Source organism: Eleutherodactylus coqui, chromosome 9, assembly GCF_035609145.1.
Source record: "Eleutherodactylus coqui strain aEleCoq1 chromosome 9, aEleCoq1.hap1, whole genome shotgun sequence".
Taxonomy (NCBI): domain Eukaryota; kingdom Metazoa; phylum Chordata; class Amphibia; order Anura; family Eleutherodactylidae; genus Eleutherodactylus; species Eleutherodactylus coqui.
The window spans coordinates 161107439-161131802 of NC_089845.1; the positions used below are offsets into that span (position 1 = coordinate 161107439).

Here is a 24364-nt window from a genome sequence, read left to right on the forward strand (position 1 = left end):
TCGGTCATCGGACTGACGATGATGCAGGCATATAAGGGACAAGGTGGCAGTCAGAAGGTCCTGCAGGGGGATCCCGACATGATGGCACCAATTCACTCCATGATGAGGTGTGAGGTTACATTATACTTACAGAGGTCGGGGGGCGCAATAACCTCATAATCCTCATGCAAGCAAAGTGTCAGGGTTAGTAACGAGACTTGTTTGACTTTGGGCGAAATCCTGAGGAGACACCGCAGTTACCCCGGCCTTCATCCTTTAACCCCACCAATCAAGATCTGGACTTTGCTGCAGGGTCCTTAGGCCGCCATACTGGAAGCGGTCCAAGTACTGTGGCAGCTAATGGTACTTAAAGGGGTTGTCTGAATTAAGGGAAACTCCTGTCATCGGGCCCCCCATGGAATAAAATAACTAATCAGCAGTTACTCGCTTCTCCCGCCTCCCCCTTCCTCGGCTGCCGGCTCTGGTCTCTGCTGATCACATGATGAGTGCCGTCATTGGCTGCTGCAGCTTGTCTGTAGCGGGGCTAAGCATGCAGAGTGATGTCACCGGGAGATCGTGGCCGGCGGCGGATGATGAAAACAGTAGCGGGAAGAGGAAAGTAATAGAGATGAGCGAACCTACTCGTTTCGAGTAATTACTCGATCGAGCACCGCGATCTTCGAGTACTTCAGTACTCAGGAGAAAAGATTCGGGGGGCGCCGGGGGGAGGCGTGGGGGTAGCAGCGGGGAACAGGGGGGAGCCCTCTCTCTCTCCCTCTCCCCCCCACTCCCCGCTGCAACCCCCCACTCACTCACGGCGCCCCCCGAATCTTTTCGCCCAAGTACTAAAGTACTCGAAAATCGCGACGCTCGGGCGAAAAAGGGGCATGGCCGAGTAGGTTCGCTCATCTCTAGACAGTAACTGCTGATTTGTTATTTTATACCATAGGGGACACGGTGACAGGGTTTTCTCTTACCTCCGACAACCCCTTTAAGACCTACCTGTGCATGTGCACAGGAGTGTAATTAGTCAGTACAGGTTGGGGCAGGCAGCACACAACACCAAGAACAAGGCCAGAGATTGGGTCATGGAGAACAGGCTCCGGATGGTAATTCAGAGGTTGGGGGAGGCAGGGGACAAAAGTGTAGTTGATATCACAAGCAGAAACAGGAACGTAGAAGGAAAACAAAACCAGGAAACCACTTGAAAGCACCTTGAGCCGACCAGAAGGACCTCAATACTCAGGCGCTCTCCATGCTATTGGTAGCAAAGAGAACACTGGCCCTTTAAAACTATGGCCACTTACATATCATGGGATCATAGTATGTAAGGCCGAAAAAAGACACATGTCCATCTAGTTCAGCCTATTAACCCCCAATAATCCATACATCCTTCAGATCGCATTCACAGAAGATAGAGATACCAAAGCAGGATGTCTGGGGAGTAACGGCAGTCAACAGTGAAGGCGAGTCGGCGGACGCGGCCGGCAGGAGAGGCAAGTCGGCCGGCAGGAGAGGCGAGTCGGCGGACGCGGCCGGCAGGAGAGGCGAGTCGGCGGACGCGGCCGGCAGGAGAGGCCAGTCGGCGGACGCGGCCGGCAGGAGAGGCGAGTCGGCGGACGCGGCCGGCAGGAGAGGCGGGTCGGCGGACGCGGCCGGCAGGAGAGGCCAGTCGGCGGACGCGGCCGGCAGGAGAGGCCAGTCGGCGGACGCGGCCGGCAGGAGAGGCCAGTCGGCGGACGCGGCCGGCAGGAGAGGCGGGTCGGCAGCACGGCCCAAACACAAAGGATTATTAAACATACAATTCAGGGTAATTCTGGTTACCATATGAATCATGAGATCTGACTACGTGGGGCAGAAGATCTTTTGAGCTTTTTTTTTCTTTTTTGACTAGATTAGTACTTCTCAAACTAATATTCAGGAAACCCAATCGATCTTTATAGAGGTCTTGGGGGGTTTCCAAAGACGAAAATGGATAATGGCGGACAACTCTGTGTAGCATCAGTGTTATTTTGACAGTCAATTCCTCACACCATGAAGCTCTCAATGCTACCAGTTCTCTCTCCTTGTGGAGATCCAACTGGTGTAGGGAGTCTTACAAGAAATGCTCCCTGGGTAGGAGTATGCTAGCTGTTCTCCAGAAGGAAGAAAACTGTCTCTAGTGCCGCCTACAGGTAGCTACCCTGACCAATTAAAGAGCCTCAAACATGACAAGGGGTCTCAGTCAAACAGACACCCATCTGTAGGCAGCTGCTCCATCACCAAAAAGACCTTTTTCTTCCTTCTGGAGGAGATCCAGTTCACATTAAGAAGCTAGTCCAAGAGTGACTGCGCTGCCCCTACTGTTACAATGGATCAGCACTTCTGCATTGTACAATTAGATAAAATGCACAACCAACACAAAATGCGTCAGTAATACCTTTCCATGTCATGTGATCATGCTACTAATATACGGTAAATGCTGACAATAGTTTCCTTGTGCCTCATTGGTCGGTATGTGGACCTGTGCAAGAAGTCCATGGTTATGGTTACTAAGGGACTGAGTCAGAAGCCGCCCTGCAGAGCTGAACTCTTCCTTCCACTGGGATATCCCGCTCCTTCTGTCAGGCCCTCGGAGCGTTTATTGCAGCGCTTTATGTATTCAGTGACCGCTATTTGCTTTGTAGGCAAGCCTCACACGGAAGATTAGAAGTGAGAGAAGGGGTGTCAAATACACGGCTGGCAGGCGGGCATGAAGAATACCAAGGTAGAGGGTGAAGGTGGTCCAGAGAGGCATATTACAGTAGAGACCTATACACTACTATTTCTATATGGGAGTATTTATACCACGCGTTTTTAGCCTGCTAGACTTTAGTATGGTACATCTGACCTGCACTGATACACTGTAGCAAACAGCACGACAGGAGAGGTACTTGTGTTGCCAATGTTCAAAGTGGATACAATGAAATTGTAACAAACATTACAAAAGCCAAGACTTCCAGCGCCACGACGGGAGGACCGAGAACATCCAGAAGACAGTGATAGTTCATTAAATCCATCCTGCTCTAACATGAGGTTCCCACGAAGAAACATGAAAAAAATGATCATCTATCCATTCCTTATCTGTCCTCCCCTTCACCAATAAGAGGGGGAACAGAAAGCTTACGAAAAAAGTGACGCAACATAAAAAAAAAAACACATTGCGTAATTTCAACCACAAGTTCGCAGAAAAGGCACAAAACATGTGACACCAAATGAAATGTGGCCAGACTGGTTGGCACGTTCCCCTCCGCTGAATTAACACAAGGATGTTAAATGTACATAAGATGTGTCATCAAGAAACCCAACGAAAAAAACGGTCCGAGGTGAAGAAAACGAACATTCATCTAATACTGCAAATCCGCATTATTGTACATAGGGGGCAGTATTATAGCAGTTATATTCTTGTACATAGGGGGCAGTATTATAGTAGTTATATTCTTGTACATAGGGGGCAGTATTATAGTAGTTCTATTCTTGTACATAGGAAGCAGTATTATAGTAGTTATATTCTTGTACATAGGAGGCAGTATTATAGTAGTTATATTCTTGTACATAGGAGGCAGTATTATAGTAGTTATATCCTTGTACATAGGGGGCAGTATTATAGTAGTTATATTCTTGTACATAGGGGGCAGTATTATAGTAGTTATATTCTTGTACATAGGAGGCAGTATTATAGTAGTTATATTCTTGTACATAGGAGGCAGTATTATAGTAGTTATATCCTTGTACATAGGAGGCAGTATTATAGTAGTTATATCCTTGTACATAGGGGGCAGTATTATAGTAGTTATATTCTTGTACATAGGAGGCAGTATTATAGTAGTTATATTCTTGTACATAGGGGGCAGTATTATAGTAGTTATATCCTTGTACATAGGAGGCAGTATTACAGTAGTTATATTCTTGTACATAGCAGCAATATTATAGTAGTTATATTCTTGTACATAGGGGGCAGTATTATAGCAGTTATATTCTTGTACATAGGGAGCAGTATTATAGTAGTTATATTCTTGTACATAGGGGGCAGTATTATAGTAGTAATATTATTGTACATAGGGGGCAGTATTATAGTTAGTTATATTCTTGTACATAGGAGGCAGTATTATAGTAGTTATATTCTTGTACATAGGGGGCAGTATTATAGTAGTTATATTCTTGTACATAGGGGGCAGTATTATAGTAGTTATATTATTGTACATAGGAGGTAGTATTATAGTAGTTATATTCTTGTACATAGGAGCAGTATTATAGTAGTTATATTCTTGTACAAAGGAGGCTGTATTATAGTAGTTATATTCTTGTACATAGGGGGCAGGGTTATAGTAGTTATATTCTTGTACATAGTGGGCAGTATTATAGTAGTTATATTCTTGTACATAGGGGGCAGTATTATAGTAGTTATATTCTTGTACATAGGGGGCAGTATTATAGTAGTTATATTCTTATACATAGGGGGCAGTATTATAGTAGTTATATTCTTGTACATAGGGGCAGTATTATAGTAGTTATATTCTTGTACATAGGAGCAGTATTATAGTAGTTATATTCTTGTACATGGGGAGCAGTATTATAGTAGTTATATTCTTGTACATAGGGAGCAGTATTATAGTAGTTATATTCTTGTACATGGGGGCAGGATTATAGTAGTTATATTCTTGTACATAGGGAGCAGTATTATAGTAGTTATATTCTTGTACATAGTGGGCAGTATTATAGTAGTCATATTCTTGTACATAGGGGGCAGTATTATAGTAGTTATATTCTTGTACATAGTGGGCAGTATTATAGTAGTCATATTCTTGTACATAGGGGGCAGTATTATAGTAGTTATATTATTGTACATAGGAGGTAGTATTATAGTAGTTATATTCTTGTACATAGTGGGCAGTATTATAGTAGTTATATTCTTGTACATAAAGGACAGTATTATAGTAGTTATATTCTTGTACATAGGGGGCAGTATTACAGTAGTTATATTCTTGTACATAGCAGCAATATTATAGTAGTTATATTCTTGTACATAGCAGCAATATTATAGTAGTTATATTCTTGTACATAGGGGGCAGTATTATAGTGGTTATATTCTTGTACATAGGGGGCAGTATTATAGTGGTTATATTCTTGTACATAGGAGGCAGTATTATAGTATTTATATTCTTGTACATAGGGGGCAGTATTATAGTAGTTATATTCTTGTACATAGGGGGCAGTATTATAGTAGTTATATTCTTGTACATAGGGAGCAGTATTATAGTAGTTATATTCTTGTACATAGTGGGCAGTATTATAGTAGTCATATTCTTGTACATAGAGGGCAGTATTATAGTAGTTATATTCTTGTACATAGTGGGCAGTATTATAGTAGTCATATTCTTGTACATAGAGGGCAGTATTATAGTAGTTATATTCTTGTACACAGGGGTCAGTATTATAGTAGTTATATTCTTGTACATAGGGGGCAGTATTACAGTAGTTATATTCTTGTACATAGCAGCAATATTATAGTAGTTATATTCTTGTACATAGGGGGCAGTATTATAGTGGTTATATTCTTGTACATAGGAGGCAGTATTATAGTATTTATATTCTTGTACATAGGGGGTAGTATTATAGTAGTTATATTCCTGTACATAGGGGGCAGTATTATAGTAGTTATATTCTTGTACATAGGGGGCAGTATTATAGTAGTTATATTCTTGTACATAGGGGGCAGTATTATAGTAGTTATATTCTTGTACATAGGGAGCAGTATTATAGTAGTTATATTCTTGTACATAGTGGGCAGTATTATAGTAGTCATATTCTTGTACATAGAGGGCAGTATTATAGTAGTTATATTCTTGTACACAGGGGTCAGTATTATAGTAGTTATATTCTTGTACACAGGGGGCAGTATTATAGTAGTTATATTCTTGTACATAGGGGGCAGTATTATAGTAGTTATATAGTATACAGTTATATTTGGCTGAAGTTTGGAAAACGCTGGCTGTGGCAGTGAGAGTTTAGGGTGTTAAAAATTAATTTCGGAAGTCTGTCAGAATGTGAAGTAAAAATAAACAAACTGGCCGTGTCATTAAGGGGTTAAGGCATCAAAATACAATTTTGGTAAGTGATTGTAAATTGGGGATCTCCATGTACATCTCACGGTCAGCTCCTTCATTGTGCACGTAAGACGCTTCCATTGTCTGACCCTCTTTGCTCTCTTCCCTCCAAGCTGCTAAACCTCAAAAAAATCCCACAACTTTACAATTCGGCTTCTTGTTCCACTTTTGGTTCTGCAGTTTAGAGGTTTTCAGTAACTTCCTTCGCTGGCAACTAAGTAGAAATCTATCTGGTGACTCTATAACTAAAACCTTGAAAGGATCGTTGTGTCTCTTCCCCATTTATAAGATTAGATATTTCCTTGAATAGGGCGCTGCGAGGATTGTTGCCGAGCGCTGCTTACATCACAGTCACACCGTCCTACCTCTCCTCTCCCACCTACTGCATAAGCATTATACCCTCTAGACCACCCGGTATGTAGTCATTAATCCCTTCACCACTAAAGACCACCAGGAACAATAGTGCTAACCCTTTCACCACCTTAAGCCACTAGGGATGCTGGCATCAACCACTTTACCACCATGGAGATAGTCATAAATTCTTTCGCTACCTTAGGCCCAATGTCCACGGGCGGATTTGATTTGCAGAACCCGCGTGGGATATCCGCAAATTAAGCTACCCATAGGAATGCATTAGCATCTGCAAACCAGTTAAAAGCATACGGATGTGATTTTTTTTTCCTGGCGTGTGGATTACATACGTGTGAGAAAATCGCAGCATGTTCCATTTTCTGCGGACTCCCACATGGACGGCTTCCATTGAAGTCAATGGAAGCCGTCCGATCCGCGGCCCACCCGCAGCTGACACTGTGATGTGCCGTGGATCTGTGGGAAAACAGAAAAGAAAAGAAAAAGGAACTGTGCCGGCACGCTGAGCGCATCCGCAGTGCAGAAGAAGGAAGATCCAGCTGTGGACGGAGAAGACCCGCACCAGCTCTGCAGAGGTAAGAAAATGTGTTTTAGGTCTCATGGCTGCGGACACGGGTGGAAACCGTGCGTGCCCGTGGACATGAGGCCTTACACACCAGGTGTATTGTCACCAAGCCCTTCTACACCAAGGATGTTGGCATTAACCTCTTCACTACTTTAGACCAATGGAGACAATGGAATTGACCTATACCGCTCAAGGCCACTAGGAACATTGTGTGACAATAGGTGATTAAATTGGGAACACCCTCTTCTCACAAGATGGTGGTGTTACTCTGAGGAACTTCAACTCACTGCCAGAACTTTCTTTATATCTGGCACGTGCCAGTTTTAGTGCATTGTGACAAAGATTTACAGCACTTCACATTTGACAGGAAAGCGGTACACAAATTAACACCTGGCCGTCTGTCCTCTAACTATACATTCTCTGTGACCCTATCTCATAAGCTCAACCTAGTCACAGTCCATTAGCAATACTCTTGTTCTGCAGTAGAGGGCATCGTTCTCAAACCAATATGCACCAGAATCCTAGGAGCTACATGCTGAGGAACGCACCTCCCATTTACAAAGGTTTACAAAGAAGTCTTTTCGCAGGTGCCTCATGGCAACAAGGAGATCCAACCTTTTTCTGCCAAACAGACTTTTTCTGAGTCCTCTAGTGTCCATCTCTGACCCGGTACTGCCACAGCTGACATTAACCCTTTCACTACCACAAACCAAGGAAGAATCAATACTAGCCCTTTCACTGTCCTAGACCACCAGGAATATACCAGCACTCCTTTGTCTTTGAAGACCAGCAGGGATACTAGATTTTGTGAGGAGGTCTAGAAAGTTTCTCAATTACCCCCAATTTATCAGAAAGTTGTATACAATATTTATCTGGCTGCTCTATGGCCAATTACAATGCTTATCTGGTGTTTTTTCACACTGCACAGACAAGAGTTAACAGAGCCCGATATAAAGAAGCTTAGAAGAAAAACTGGCTACAAACCAAGAATAGAGCAGACGACTTCCTAGAGGCGCCGATCCAAAGACCGGGCGCACTTCAGAAGCAGCTTTTAAACTAACACAGACACCATAATAAGGGTCTTATGTAAATAAAGTGTAACCTTATCTGCAACTTTCTAATAGGATTTTGTGTTTTAATTTCTCACCACTATTATAAGATTCCCGCTTCCTGTCAGTGAATGAAAATTAAATTCTTGTTTATATTCAGAGACCAAAGAAAGATTGTTTTATAATCAAGTGTTTCTACCCAAGTAGCCCGAGTGCTTCCTGAACTGGTTTCCCTGGTAGTAAGATGGACCACAGACAGCAGGATCGATCACCGACACAAACATCCGACTAAAACCAAAAGTCTGCACATCCAACAAATAAATGAAACGTGAAGGTGCACAATCAATGGCTGCAACAAATACAGCAGCAATCACAGGTCTCAGCACTCATGCACATCCAATATCTGCATAAAATGATCAACTGTTAGTGCAGAATAGGATCAAATCATGTAGGCCCATCTGCCACATCCAGGTGAACCCTAGCGGTGCTGTACCAGGATTACAAGTTATCCTCCATCCACAGGATAAGGGATGACTTGCTGATCAGCGGGGGTCTCACGCTGAGCGAGAACCCTGCCGATCTCTAGACTGAGAATCCCATCTCGTGCCCCCCATCCTCCTCATTCTGGGATTCACCCCCCTTCCCCAGAGTGAAGAGGAGACTGAATGGAGTACTGGTTGTGCAAGAGCACCAAAGCTCCATTCACTTTCAATGGGACTCGAGACTCCATTAAAATTAAAGGAATGCTGACTGCGCATGTAGCACTTCCTTCATGCTGACAGCACTGCAGGGGAAGAAGCGACAGGCAGAACGGGGCATGATAGTCCCATTCTGGAGAGTGGTGGGGGTCTCAGCAGTGAAATCCCCACTGATCAGCAAGTTATCCCCTCTCTGTGGATATGGCATAACTTGCAATTTTGGTACAACCCCTTTAATGGATGGGGACTCCACTCTATAGACACCTCTCTATGGCCTGAAAAGCCTCCACATGGATGGCAAAGCTGGATGCTTGGCTATATACCATCACTGAACCACCTGGGATAGATGGGAAAATGGATGCAGCCACTCCTACACAAACGCTCATGCAACCAGATGTGCGCGAGTGTAGGCAGCCTATGAGAGCAGGCAGCCTATGAGTGCAGGCAGCCCACGACCTCTGAGCGCAGGCAGCCCACGACCTCTGAGCGCAGGCAGCCCACGACCTATGGGCGCAGGCAGCCCACGGCCTATGGGCGCAGGCAGCCCACGGCCTATGGGCGCAGGCAGCCCACGGCCTATGGGCGCAGGCAGCCCACGACCTATGGGCGCAGGCAGCCCACGACCTATGGGCGCAGGCAGCCCACGACCTATGGGCGCAGGCAGCCCACGACCTATGGGCGCAGGCAGCCCACGACCTATGGGCGCAGGCAGCCCACGACCTATGGGCGCAGCAGGCCACGACCTATGGGCGCAGGCAGCCCATGACCTATGGGCGCAGGCAGCCCATGACCTATGAGTGCAGGCAGCCCATGACCTATGAGTGCAGGCAGCCCATGACCTATGAGTGCAGGCAGCCCATGACCTATGAGTGCAGGCAGCCCATGACCTATGGGCGCAGGCAGCCCATGACCTATGAGTGCAGGCAGCCCACGAGTGCAGGGAGACCATCAGTGCAGGCAGCCTATGACCTATGAGTACAGGTGGCCCATGACCTATGAGTGCAGGCAGCCTATGACCTATCGGTGCAGGCAGCCCATGACCTATCGGTGCAGGCAGCCCATGACCTATGAGTGCAGGCGGCCCATGACCTATGAGTGCAGGCAGCCTATGACCTATGAGTGCAGGCAGCCCACGAGTGCAGGGAGGCCATCAGTGCAGGCTATGTGTTTGTCGCGCTACTTGTTGCAGCCATAGCTTATACGCAGCTTCAGATATTTGTTGGAAGTGCAGCCTGTTACTTTTGTTGCACGTGCGTTTGTGTAGGAGCGGCTGCCACACATGTCATGCATCCATTTCCCATCGGCCCCGGGTGGTTCATTGATTGTATATAGGCGGGTATCCTGCTTTCACCATTCATGTGGAGGCGTTTTAGCCCAAAGAGAGGTGTCCATAGAGTTGGGTACTCGTCCATCTAGATTGGTCTAGACGCTGCAGATGGGCCCACATCATTTGATCAAATTGTGTGCGAAGAAACTTGTATTTTTATGCGGTTAGTATAAAGAGTTGTGCCGTTTTCTGCAGATATTCCGTGTATGCGTGCCGAGGCGCGGGTTTGTCACCGACAGTTACATGAACTTCTGATCGGTGAATCCCTTCTTTCCACGTGAGAAAAGGGAAGGATTGGATTCATCACATGGAAATTTTCTGACATGACACATGAAGAATTTCCAGCTCCTCAGAATAAGTCAGTTTAATGGGGTTTTGAGGCATTCACGTGTAGCTCCTCAGGTCTGAGTCACCAGCTCAGTCATACCGGGATGCGGTCTCTGTGCTCCACACTAGGGCCCTATTCACAAGAGTGCGATTGTGATTCGTGAAAAACTGACTGATTTTTCGTACTATTTTCATGCATTTTTCATGCACAAGTTTCATCCGAGTGTCATCCTTTTTCCACACATTAAAGGGGTTGTCCAGTTGTAAAACTACTGATGACCTATCCTGAGGATGGGCCATCAATAGTAAATTATTGGGCTCTGCTGAAGGGACCCCTGACCAACAGCTGTTTGCAAGACTATGTGTGCTTAAGCATGGAGCCGATTTCTGCAGGAAGCAAACAGCCCCATTCTTACCACAATGGCCAGGCTTGGTATTACAGGCAAAGTGCCCACTGATGTAAATGGGAACTTTGTTTGTAATTCCAAGCCTGACCACTGCGATGAGAATGGAGCTGTCTGCTTCCTGCTGAAATCAGTTCAGTGCATGAGCACACCAGACTCAACAGACAGCTAATTAGCAGGGGTCCTAGAAAGCGGACCCCTACAGATCTACTATTGATTCGCTATCTTAAGGGCAGGCCATCAGTAGTTTACAACTGGACAACCACTCAAAAAAAAAAAAATTATATATATATATATATATATATATATATATATATATATATATATATAAAAAGGAAAGTGGACGAATTAATGTAATTTAAAACTGCCCCTGAAGTCAGTGAGTGCGTGAAAAAAAAAAAAGCGATCACGTTCACATCATACAAGTGCAATCCTTTTTTTTTTTAAAGAACCCATTGACTTGAATGGGCGACTCTCAGCCGAGAATCGGTACAAGATAGGCGCAGGCTGGGTGAGTGTATTGCCTGTTAGGCATGGTAGGTGCCCACATACAATGAGGTGGCGGGCTGGACTCAGCCCGCGGACCTGAAGTTTGCCATGTGTGCCATGGAGCATGCAAAGCAATATTAGTGAGGGTATCAGCACAAGCCTGAATACGAGAACCAGCGCAGAGGTCACATGACGGGCTTCACGATCTCAGATCATCGCTTGTCTGTCTGGACTGTGGTAGATAACTAAGGAAGAAGCCATAAATAAGGAACTGACAGAAGACGCAACGGCGATGTCTTCATATATAACAGAGCATTTCACCACCGACAGCCTCCGTACAAGATTATTCCATTACGAAGAATACCGGGTAAAACCGACATAGGAAAGCACTTGGGGGTTTTGATCAACAGTAAACTTAAAGGGACAGATATATCAGGAGACAGTACAGAGATCTCCCCCATCATCTATTTATACCCAGGACTGTCACAAGGGAGTGCTCTAATAACTATATATAAATATATCAGGGGTCAATACAGAGATTTCTCCCATCATCTATTATACCCAGGACTGTAACAAGGGGGCGCTCTAATAACTGTGTATAGATATATCAGGGGTCAGTACAGAGATCTCCCCCATCATCTATTTATACCCAGGACTGTCACAAGGGGGCGCTCTAATAACTATATATAAATATATCAGGGGTCAATACAGAGATTTCTCCCATCATCTATTATACCCAGGACTGTAACAAGGGGGCGCTCTAAGAACTGTGTATAGATATATCAGGAGACAGTACAGAGATCTCTGACATCATCTATTTATACCCAGGACTGTAACAAGGGGGCGCTCTAATAACTATGTATAGATATATCAGGAGACAGTACAGAGATCTCTGACATCATCTATTTATACCCAGGACTGTAACAAGGGGCGCTCTAATAACTATGTATAGATATATCAGGAGACAGTACAGAGATCTCTGACATCATCTATTTATACCCAGGACTGTCACAAGGGGGCGCTCTAATAACTATATATAAATATATCAGGGGACAGTACAGAGATCTCTCCCATCATCTATTATACCCAGGACTGTAACAAGGGAGTGCTCTAATAACTATGTATAGATATATCAGGGGTCAGTACAGAGATCTCTCCCATCATCTATTATACCCAGGACTGTAACAAGCGGGCGCTCTAATAACTATGTAGAGCTATATCAGGAGACAGTACAGAGATCTCTCCCATCATCTATTATACCCAGGACTGTAACAAGGGGAGCGCTCTAATAACTATGTATAGATATATCAGCGGTTAGTACTGAGATCTCTCCCATCATCTAGTTCTACCCAGGACTGTAACAAGGGAGCGCGCTAATAACTATGTATAGATATATCAGTGGTTAGTACAGAGATCTCTGCCATCATCTATTTATACCCAGGACTGTAACAAGGGGGCACTCTAATAACTATGTAGAGATATATCAGGAGACAGTACAGAGATCTCTCCCATCATCTATTATACCCAGGACTGTAACAAGGGGGCGCTCTAATAACTATGTATAGATATATCAGTGGTTAGTACTGAGATCTCTCCCATCATTGACGATTCTGATTGGAGTCAGATAGGATATTTTTCCTTTATAAAGGGAAAATTGGCTTCTACCTCTTCGGGGTTTTTGCCTTCCTCTGGATCAACACTGGGGTGTAATAGGCTGAACTGGATGGACAGGGGTCTATTTTCAGCTTTACGCCTCCTTTCACACAGCTGCGATTTCTGAATGGAGTCTGTTCTATTTTAGGGAGTGTAGCGCTCCTAATAAATGATGAGGAGTACTAAATGCCAGGATGCTGCAGCCGAAAACTAAGGTAAAACGTGGCAAAGTGGCGTAATTTAAATGGCTGTGTTTTCAGCAACGCCTGCGTGAGGGAGGCCTAACATTACTGCGTTAATATGGATACCGGTAAAGACATCGGCAGGTTTTGAAGTCCGTCTCGCGTGTATTAGTACATTGTGTTATATGTATCACTAGCTGGTATACCCGGCTTCGCCCGAGTTAATTTGGTACTGGTGTTTATCTGGTGTTCACACGGAAAATCTTATGAAGTCGTGGTTACTTTAGAGATACTGAGGAAAAAAATATGTTCACCATTTTGCATAGTTCTCTGTGTTACCCAGGAAACACCACGGGGAGGTAACCATACGACGATTCCTTTATATAATATGACATCAGGAAGTGAGAGAATTAGATTCCATACGTAAAATTTGGATGCTAATTCTTTTGCGCATAGAATTGAATAATCGAGTTGGGACCCATTAGCTTTTCCTATTTATGACATAATCAATGCCCGTGCCAAATTTCGAGTTTCTATGATATTGGGAAACGAGAGAATTAGATTATGTACGTTAAATTTCGACGCTAATTCTTTTGCGCTAGAATTAAATAATCGAGTTGGGACCCAATTACTTTTCCTATTTTGGAGATAATCTATGCTTGTGCCAAAATTCATGTTTCTACGACATCGGGAAGTTAGAGAACTTTTGGCGAGTCAGTCAGTCAGTAAGGGCTTACGCTGCATTTAGTTTTATTCACCAGCTGTTATTTGTGGCGTTGAGCGAGATAGAATGCTCTACTTTGCTTCTTGGCCACTCCATGCTAGGTGGCGCTGTAAGAGAACGAGAAATCCTTGTGGATTTTGGTGCCAGATGCATACTGACTTCCATCATTTGGCACTGAAAAAACTGACTACATCTAACAGCTTAAAGGGGCTGTCCAGGGTTAGAAAACATGGCTTCTTTCTTCCAAACGCAGCGCCGCCTTTGTCCGTGGATTGTGTCTTGTATTGTGGCTTAGCTCATTCACTTCAACGAAGCTGAGCTGCAATACCACAGACAGTCCCATGGACAAGGGTGGCGCTGTGTTTGGAAGAAAGTAGCCATGTTTTTCTAATCCTGGTCAACTCCTTTAAAGAATACCTGCATTTTTTTTAATGTACAGAATAGGCAATTATAGAGCATTTTTGCAATAGGTTTAATCAGACTACTCTGTACATTGTTCATACAAGGTCCCTCTTCAGCTATGCAGCTGCTTCTCCCCTTCACAGTATGCCGGCTCCCCACCTGGCCCGATGCACAGTCAGGGTATTGTCCCGTCCCCACAAGGCACCAAGACCCTGACAGCAGACATGCCAAGGGGAGGAGAAGCCGTCTGCAGCACAGAACAGCTTCTCCTTACAAAGCACCTGGGAATGAGCAGCTGAGACCGAAGACATAAAAGCAGCAACCGAGGGGACAGATAACGCCGGCACAAACTAGGTATGATTTAAAAAAAAAATCAATAAAATACAGCATAAAACAGGCTTTATAAATTGGTATATGAAAACAGCTGTGCTTGCACAAGAGAGAACAGTGCAGGCACAGCTGGAGCTCCTCTTCAGTTATGCAATTAGCTGAAGATGGATTTCTCAGCACCGTCTTCTTCTGGCTGCATAGCTGGAGAAGTTTCATACTAAAAATGGACAGAAGAGGCTGACGAAACATATTGCAAAAATGGTTAGAATCACCTATTCTGTACATGAAAAAAAAAAGGTGCAGTTGCCCTTTAACAGCCGGTAGCAGTGCTGGCTTGTGGTTGTGTAATTGCTGGAAACAACATATTTCCCACGTCCCGAGCCATGCCACCCAGTGCACCGCCCATGCCCTGTCTCAACCTGTCCTCCACAAGTAGGCAGCCATTTAGATGTAGCTATGCCAGCCAGAACCCAATCTCCATTTTGCCCATGTAAGGTCGGCTGGTGGCTCTATACGTCCAGCCCAGTATATGAATTCCACACATTCACCAGGATGACAAATGCACATTTATCACTCAGTAACTCAGAGGTTACAATTCCTTCAACCACATTCAGGAAGAGGTTTAGATTCAACGAGAATTTCCCTACAGCCAGTCATATGACCCACATCCGCCCGAGACTTCAGGTCAGTATCTGTAGAAGACACCTGAATGACTCCGACATTAACCCTCACCTGACTATCATTCAAAAGATAGAAAGAAGGATGTAGAAGGTTAAAAAAGTCCATAATTATAAATTGCTGGACAAGCGAAAGAAGATGCAGGTCTATAGAAGCATTTTCCATCCCAAATAATCTACTGATACTGTAAGCTTCCACCGAAGACAGTGATGGTCCATCCACCGAGGACCTCAAGTGTCCAACTCTCTAAGGACAGGTCTTGCATTCAACCAGTTACCAAGAACCAGGTGACTTGAGGTCTTACAACGGTCCCCGTTTCCACCCTGCCTAATAGAGGAGGTCAGTGGAGTAGAATACTTTGGACTCCAACCAGTGGTTGACATCAAGCTGGTTGATCGGCCAAATATCACACATCAAGTGATGTCACCGAGAAACGTAAACTGATGCAAAGCATGATCCATGATGTCATCCCAAGTCCAGACCAGAAGATCCCCAATTCTTCTTCACTTTTATCCCAAGAAAGGCAGCTACTATTATAATCTACTACAACCAACCTGAAGCTCTTATGGAGAAGTCATCACGATGACCAAAATGCCATCCAACCTACCTTATCTATCTCCCTGATCTCATCCACAGGAGGTCCCACTAAGACACAGATCTCCAGCAATCCGGAAGGAAGTTGAGCGTCTTCCATCTTTGAAGCGTCCAAGACTGATTAACATGCAAGATCTCAAGAGCGTTCCTGGCTACAAAACCAACTGGGAAAGAGAGTTTCCATGGTTACCAGGAGGCATTGGGATTGGTACGAGGAACGGATGGATGGTTACTAACCAACGACCAGAGGTTATCTAACGGGATCTGGAGGCAAAATCCAGGCAGTAGTTTGGCAATTTATCACTAGGCGCAGAGTCAATGCATGATTACAGAGACTGGCATCTCTACTGCACAAAACAGGTAAACTGGATGATGAAGGCAGCACAAGCTACATAAGGTATCGTGCCATAAGCGGCAATACGAGGTAGAAAGTATAGTCCTACTGGGTAATGTTGGTGAAAACTGACAGATCTTCAAGACCCGAATCCTGGGCAGTGCCAGGTAGATATGGTACCAATCCTAGTTGATAATAAGGCAAAGATAGATGTCCAACATAATGAATGGCCAACAAGGTGACTTCTGGTAGCGACACACAATCCGGCATCCAGGTGAGCACAAAGTACGAGACCTTCAGCGAACAGCTACAATGTAACTAATTAGTACGTTCTACAGGAAGTGATACTCCATTAGTCCGAGGGTAAAGCAGTCCTCCCGGAACACATACAGGTGGGTATCCGAAATCCCAAGTGCCGATACTCAGGAACCAGACGGTGGTCCAGGATTATTACTGTGGTCCAAGGTTGGCCCCTGAAGTCACTGCTGTAGTGTGCGCGTACAGAGCGTCTTCAGGGGTCACTATAATGGCGGCTGCTCTGGGTTATAATAGATGGCCAACGACAGAGGGGTTCTCCGCAGCAGCCGGTGGACGGGGTCCAAGGACTAGGAAGACCTAGACGTTCTGTAGAACAAGTTAGTACTTGGGATGATCCTCACAGTCCGAGGGGTCAGAGACCCTCCGCTAACCGACTTCGGTGGGCACTGATTACCATTAGATATCACAGTGGTGGACGAGAGTCAGTGGCACTCCATCACTTGTAGTAGTCCAAGGAGTGTGCCCCCCTGTGGTCGCCATCTGTGGGGGCAGGAGAGACACAATAGTAGAGGTATTCAGTATCAAGACGGCATCCGGGATCAGCAGCCTACAGCTGGGCAGGACAGTCCTCCAGGGCACGGGGTGGCATCCAGGATCAGCAGCCTACAGCTGGGCAGGGCAGTCCTCCAGCGCACGGGGTGGCATCCAGGATCAGCAGCCTACAGCTGGGCAGGACAGTCCTCCAGGGCACGGGGTGGCATCCAGGATCAGCAGCCTACAGCTGGGCAGGACAGTCCTCCAGGGCACGGGGTGGCATCCAGGATCAGCAGCCTACAGCTGGGCAGGACAGTCCTCCAGGGCACGGGGTGGCATCCAGGATTAGCAGCCTACAGCTGAGTAGGTCAGTCCTCCGGGGCACGGGGTGGCATCCAGGATCAGCAGCCTACAGCTAGGCAGGACAGTCCTCCAGGGCACGGGGTGGCATCCAGGATCAGTAGCCTACAGCTGGGCAGGACAGTCCTCCAGGGCACGGGGTGGCATCCAGGATCAGCAGCCTACAGTTGGGCAGGACAGTCCTCCAGGGCACGCGGTGGCATCCAGGATTAGCAGCCTACAGTTGGGCAGAACAGTCCTCTAGGGCACGGGGTGGCATCCAGGATCAGCAACCTACAGCTGGGCAGGAGAGTGCTCCAGGGCACCGGGTGGCATCTAGCATCAGCCCGGACCTGGTATAGAGAAGCTCGCCAGAGGCACAGGAAGCAGGGTACCCGGGATCAGCCGGACTCTGGCAGGACACTTCTCCAGGATACGGAGTCCCGCAGGCCGCAGCTCCTACCTGTCACCTCCTGCCGCCCGCAGCGCCGCTCTACAACTTATAAGGAGGGCGGAACCTTCCGTAGCCACGCCCACAACCACGCCAGGAAACATTGCTTACGGTAACCATGCCAACAAGGTAGATGCTGAATCCTAGAGGGTGAAGGACCTTCGATGACGTCAAGCTCATGTGACCAGACTTGTGTGGGAGGAGCCATCGTGCCGGGAAGTGTTGGTCTCCTTGAGTGTTCTGAGCGGCAGTGCGGAAGGCAAGGCATAGAGCTGATAGGACTTACTCGGGAGATGTGGGCGCACTGAATGAAATGCTCTGCATGACCCGGGAGCTGTGGGTACACTGTGGTGCAATGCTCTGCATCACTAGTGGCTGTGGGTACACGGGGGTGCAATGCCCTGCATGACCCGGGAGCTGTGGGTACACGGGGGTGCAATGCCCTGCATGACCCGGGAGCTGTGGGTACACGGGGGTGCAATGCTCTGCATGATCCGGGGCTGTGGGTACACGGGGGTGCAATGCTCTGCATGATCCGGGGCTGTGGGTACACGGGGGTGCAATGCTCTGCATGACTAGCGGCTGTGGGTACACGGGGGTGCAATGCTCTGCTTGACTAGCGGCTGTAGGTACACGGGGGTGCAATGCTCTGCTTGACTAGCGGCTGTGGGTACACGGGGGTGCAATGCCCTGCATGACTAGCGGCTGTGGGTACACGGGGGTGCAATGCCCTGCTTGACCCGGGAGCTGTGGGTACACGGGGGTGCAATGCCCTGCTTGACTAGCGGCTGTGGGTACACGGGGGTGCAATGCCCTGCATGACCCGGGAGCTGTGGGTACACGGGGGTGCAATGCTCTGCATGATCCGGGGCTGTGGGTACACGGGGGTGCAATGCTCTGCATGACCCGGGAGCTGTGGGTACACGGGGGTGCAATGCTCTGCATGATCCGGGGCTGTGGGTACACGGGGGTGCAATGCTCTGCATGACTAGTGGCTGTGGGTACACGGGGGTGCAATGCTCTGCATGACTAGTGGCTGTGGGTACACGGGGGTGCAATGCCCTGCATGACCCGGGAGCTGTGGGTACACGGGGGTGCAATGCTCTGCATGATCTGGGGCTGTGGGTACACGGGGGTGCAATGCTCTGCATGACCCGGGAGCTGTGGGTACACGGGGGTGCAATGCTCTGCATGACCCGGGAGCTGTGGGTACACGGGGGTGCAATGCCCTGCATGACTAGCGGCTGTGGGTACACAGGGGTGCAATGCTCTGCATGACTAGTGGCTGTGGGTACACGGGGGTGCAATGCTCTGCTTGACTAGCGGCTGTGGGTACGGGGGTGCAATGCTCTGCATGACTAGTGGCTGTGGGTACACGGGGGTGCAATGCCCTGCATGACTAGCGGCTGTGGGTACACGGGGGTGCAATGCCCTGCTTGACTAGCGGCTGTGGGTACACTGTGGTGCAATGCTCTGCATGACTAGTGGCTGTGGGTACACGGGGGTGCAATGCTCTGCATGACCCGGGAGCTGTGGGTACACGGGGGTGCAATGCTCTGCGTGATCCGGGGGTGCAATGCCCTGCATGACTAGCGGCTGTGGGTACACAGGGGTGCAATGCTCTGCATGACTAGTGGCTGTGGGTACACGGGGGTGCAATGCTCTGCTTGAATAGCGGCTGTGGGTACACGGGGGTGCAATGCTCTGCATGACTAGTGGCTGTGGGTACACGGGGGTGCAATGCCCTGCATGACTAGTGGCTGTGGGTACACGGGGGTGCAATGCTCTGCTTGACTAGCGGCTGTGGGTACACGGGGGTGCAATGCCCTGCTTGACTAGCGGCTGTGGGTACACGGGGGTGCAATGCCCTGCTTGACTAGCGGCTGTGGGTACATGGGGGTGCAATGCCCTGCTTGACTAACGGCTGTGGGTACACTGTGGTGCAATGCTCTGCATGACTAGCGGCAGTGGGTACACGGGGTTGCAATGCTCTGCATGACCCGGGGCTGTGGGTACACTGAGGTCCAATGCCCTGCATGACTAGCGGCTGTGGGTACACGGGGGTGCAATGTTCTGCATGACCCGGGGCTGTGGGTACACGGGGGTGCAATGCTCTGCATGACCCGGGGCTGTGGGTACACAGGGGTGCAATGCCCTGCATGACCCAGGGCTGTGGGTACACTGTGGTGCAATGCTCTGTATGACACGGGGGTGCAATGCTCTGCTTGAACATGTTTGGATTTCCAATCTGCTGCCGGACACTTTCCTCGTGGACCGCATTTGCGTGAACTCCCTTCCCTTTGCTGCCTCCATATATTGTAGATCGCCCGCCTGTGATTGGCTGCTGTGCGGTGCGAGAGAACATCCTATGAAGATGCTGCATAGTGGAAATGTGAGAAGTAACTGGATTTGTTAGTCGTCCCGCAGAACACGGAGAGCGACATTTCTCCTGCAGCGCAAAGAATTACACGGAGTTGCTGGTTTTCTGAACGGCGCGGCTTCTAAAAACACTAAAAAGTGATCAAAAGTCTGGTCTGCACCCCAAAATGATCCCAGTGAGAACATCGGCTCGCTGCGCCAGGTCATCTCTGTAAACCGTTCCGTAGAGCTGAATACGGATGAGGCGCTGCTTATACACGGCAGAGCGCAGTAATCGCTACAACGACCCTATTACTGTCTCCCCCCCCCCCCCCCCCCAAAAATATATATATCAAGCCTTGAAATTCTCCGTACCGCTTACATACGACCCCACATATAAATAAATTGCCAGACAGGAAGACCCCAAACAATACTACAAGACCCTTTTAGACACAGCGATTTTTGCTCAAAATTCGCTCAAAAGCCGTCTTTTGAGGTATAATCGTTGCGTGTAACTCACTGACATTGCGCAGTTTTCGTTAAGCCGTCGCTCATCGTTGTCTGTCAGCGTGCTGACGATGAGCCTCATCAGGGATTCACAGCGGGATACAGATGATACTATTGTTTCATCCCGCTCCCTGGTCACAGGCATGAGGAACAGAGCGGTCCAGCTGTATACTCCATACCCGGCACAGAGCGCTCGGCTGTATAACAACTGGGCGCTCTGAGCGGGGAACAGCTGCATGCAGAAGACAAGGGGCCACGCTTCTCTTCTGCATCCTCCGCTGCGAGCGCAAGGTGATCGCTCAATGTTTGAGTGATCACCCTGCGCTGAATGCACACAACGATTATCGCTCAAAAGACTTTAGACACCACTATTGGTAGGATGGATCCTGTGTTGTTAGCGTGTCACGTGTCCTGATCCTCGGAGGGGTCACCATAGTTTGGGATGGAACTGCACACCATTGGATATACGGGTTATGCTTCTGCACATAAGTCATCCATCATGAAGCGTAATGCATCACCCCGTCTATAATGGTTCAACGAGGGTCATCATTGGACAGTTGAGCAATGGAAGAACGTTCTATGAGGTGATGAAGCACGTTACTCCATCTTCACATCAGACGGACGTACCCGGGTGTGGAGGATCCTGGGAGACATCCTCTGCCGCAGTGTGCTGTGCCAGCAGGTAACTACGGTGGCGGTTCCATTATGGTCTGGGGATGTTTTACGTGGCATGGTCTCGGTTTGTTGCTTGTAATGACAAGAACCATGAACACACAGGTGACCCTGACCCTCTACACAATAATGTGCTGCCGGCAATGTGGTAATACTCCGGGAATGGTCGGCCATACTTCCAACAAGACAACATACCTTGTCACAGATCCAATGCTGTTTTACATTGGTGTGATTTATATGGATGTTCCACGATTGGAGCAGCTGCACAGAGGCCCAGCCTGAACCCTAGTGAACATCTCTGGGGCGAACTGGAATGTCTGGTCAGAAATATTAACAGCGTCCATCTTCTTTGAGAGAACTCAGACATTTGCAGGATGAATGGAGGGAAATACCAGGTGAAGTAGAAAGTATGCCATGGAGAGTATGCAATGTCATTAGGGCCAAAAGAGCCCCACTAAGGATTAACAGATGGAACTAAATACTACTTGTGATTCTTGCTCAGGGGTCCCATTACTTTTGGCAGGAGAGGGCACTCCAGGTTGAATACATTAAAGGGCGCTTTTATAAGAGCGATATACTTCTGCAGTACGCTCCTAAAGACGCAGCTTAATCTGACGCTGCGGAATTACACTCCATAACCAGCATGTAGAGATGCGGATTTTGGTGTGGACTTTTATGAGCCCTTCAGTGCAGCTCCCAACGATGGGTTGCTATGGTAACCGAAGACATGAATATAGCCTCCAGGTCTGCCAGCTACAGTGGCCTGTGAGGCTGAGCGCATGGCTGAGCTTCTTAGGCTTTCTAATACAGCACTACACTTCAGTCCAGCAATGTATTGGGAGAATGACAACATATGGTGATCGAGTGGGACAAAAATAAAACGTTAACGTAAATGAAATTAAAAACCTCAAAACCAGATCTGTCCCTTCCACTTTGTAAAAAATAAAATCGCACGTGGTATCGCTGCGTTCACAATGACCCAGAGAAAGTACAACCCGCACAATGCACATGGTGACAAAAAATACAAAAAACACGGCGCAAGTAGCTGATTTCACCTCTGACTGAATAGAGAGGGATCAAAACTTCGCATGGATCAACAAAGGGGACCTCAAGGAGAACAAGGGAATAGCTCCTCACCAGCATAGGTTCATGAGGGGGCGATCACGTCAGACCAATCTGATCAGCTTCTACGATGAAGTAAGCTCTAGGACTGGGGAGAGTCTATTGATCTCGTATATCTGAACTTCTCTAAAGCCTTTGACACCGTGCCGCATAATAGGCTGATATATAAAATGAGACAGCTAGGATTGGGTGAAAACGTGTGTATCTGGGTAAAGAACTGGCTCAGAGATAGAAAGCAGAGGGGCGTAATAAATGGCTCATACTCCGATTGGGCCACAGTCGCTAGTGGGGGCCACAGGGTTCAGTATTAGGCCCCATTCTGTTCAATATATTTATCAACGACCTGATAGAGGGGCTGCACAGCAAAATATCAATATTTGCAGATGACACAAAATTATACAATATAATTAATACAACGGAGGCCAATGTGCGGCTACAAACGGACCGAGATAAGCTGGGGGCTTGGGCAAACAATGGCAAATGAAGTTCAATGTTGAAAAATGTAAGACTATGCACATGGGCAGGAGAAACGGATGTCACCAATATACACTTAATAGGATACCACTAGGGAAAAGACCTGGGGGTACTAGTGGACTGGAGACTAAACTGGAGTAACCAATGCCAGTCAGCTGCTGCAAAGGCAAATAAAGTCTTGGGGTGCATTAGAAGAGGTATAGGGGTGAAGGACGAGAACATTATCCTCCCATTATATAAGGCATTAGTCAGGCCTCACATGGAATACTGTGTACAGTTCTGGTCACCGGTGCTCAGGAAAGATGTTACAGTGCTGGAGCAGGTTCAAAGAAGGGCAACTAAACTAATATATGGAATGACGGGACTGGAATACCCAGAGAGGCACCAAAACTGGGATTATTCACCCCGGAAAAAAGACATTTAAGGGGCGACCAAATAACTATGTATAAATACATGAGGGGACAATACAAGGATCTCTCCCAGGATCTGTTTATACCCAGGACTGCAATGGTAACAAGAGGGCATCCGCTACGTCTAGAAGAAAGCAGGTTTCATCACCAACACAGAAAAGGGTTCTTTACTGTAAGAGCAGTGAGACTGTGGAACTCTCTGCCTGAGGATGTGGTGATGGCAAAATCCATAGAGGAGTTTAAAAGGGGACTTGATGTCTCTCTAGAGCGCTGTGATATTATAGGTTATAAATCTTAGGTTAATTGTTAATCCGGGTATATAGGAAGGTAGGAACTATTAGGGGTTGATCCAGGGAACAGTCTGACTGCCATTAGGGAGTCGGGAAGGAATTTTTTCCCCAAAAGGGCTAATTGGCTCCTGCCTCTTGGGGTTTTTTGCCTTCCTCTGGATCAACAACACAGGAGGATAGACAGGCTGGACTAGATGGACATTGTCTTCATTCAGCCTTACGAACTATGTTACTATGTAACAAATGGTACCGTTAAAAAGTACAACTTGTCCCGAAGAAAAAATCTTTTTAACAGCACTGTTCACAAAAAAAAAAGAAAAATGTTAGTGGTCTTTGATTGCAGCAATAAACAAAAAATACATTTGAAAAAATAGCGTGAAAACGGAGCAAGAAAAAAAACTATATAAATGTGGTAGTGACAAAATCATACTGGCCGGTGGAACCAATGTAACATTATTTATGCTGCACGGTGAACGCCTAGAAAAAAAAAACATGCCAGAATAGCAGATTTTGTAAATTGTACCTCTAGAAAAAAATGGAATAAAAAGCAATCAAAATGTTATATGTTCCCAAAGATTGGATAAAAGAAGACTGGAGTTCATCCCGCAAAAAACAAGCCCTCAGAGAGCTGCGTGGGTGGAATAAAAACATTATGGCCTCCTGCAGAATTTCCGCCCGTGCCCGCCTGCATAGGGTGGCATTACAAAACGCAATCCTATG

At 47.1% G+C, this 24364-nt stretch overlaps 1 protein-coding gene across 1 annotated transcript in view; it reads right to left on the minus strand.

The window, feature by feature from the left end:
* The window catches only part of DENND3 (DENN domain containing 3), a 68922-nt gene extending 51081 nt beyond the window's left edge, over positions 1-17841 (minus strand). Inside the window, exon 1 of the mRNA XM_066578743.1 lies at positions 15909-17841. Within this exon, the coding sequence (XP_066434840.1) occupies positions 15909-15995 (87 nt within the window). The 5' untranslated portion in view covers positions 15996-17841. The remainder of the gene's footprint in view (positions 1-15908) is intronic.
* Positions 17842-24364: the final 6523 nt, after the last annotated feature.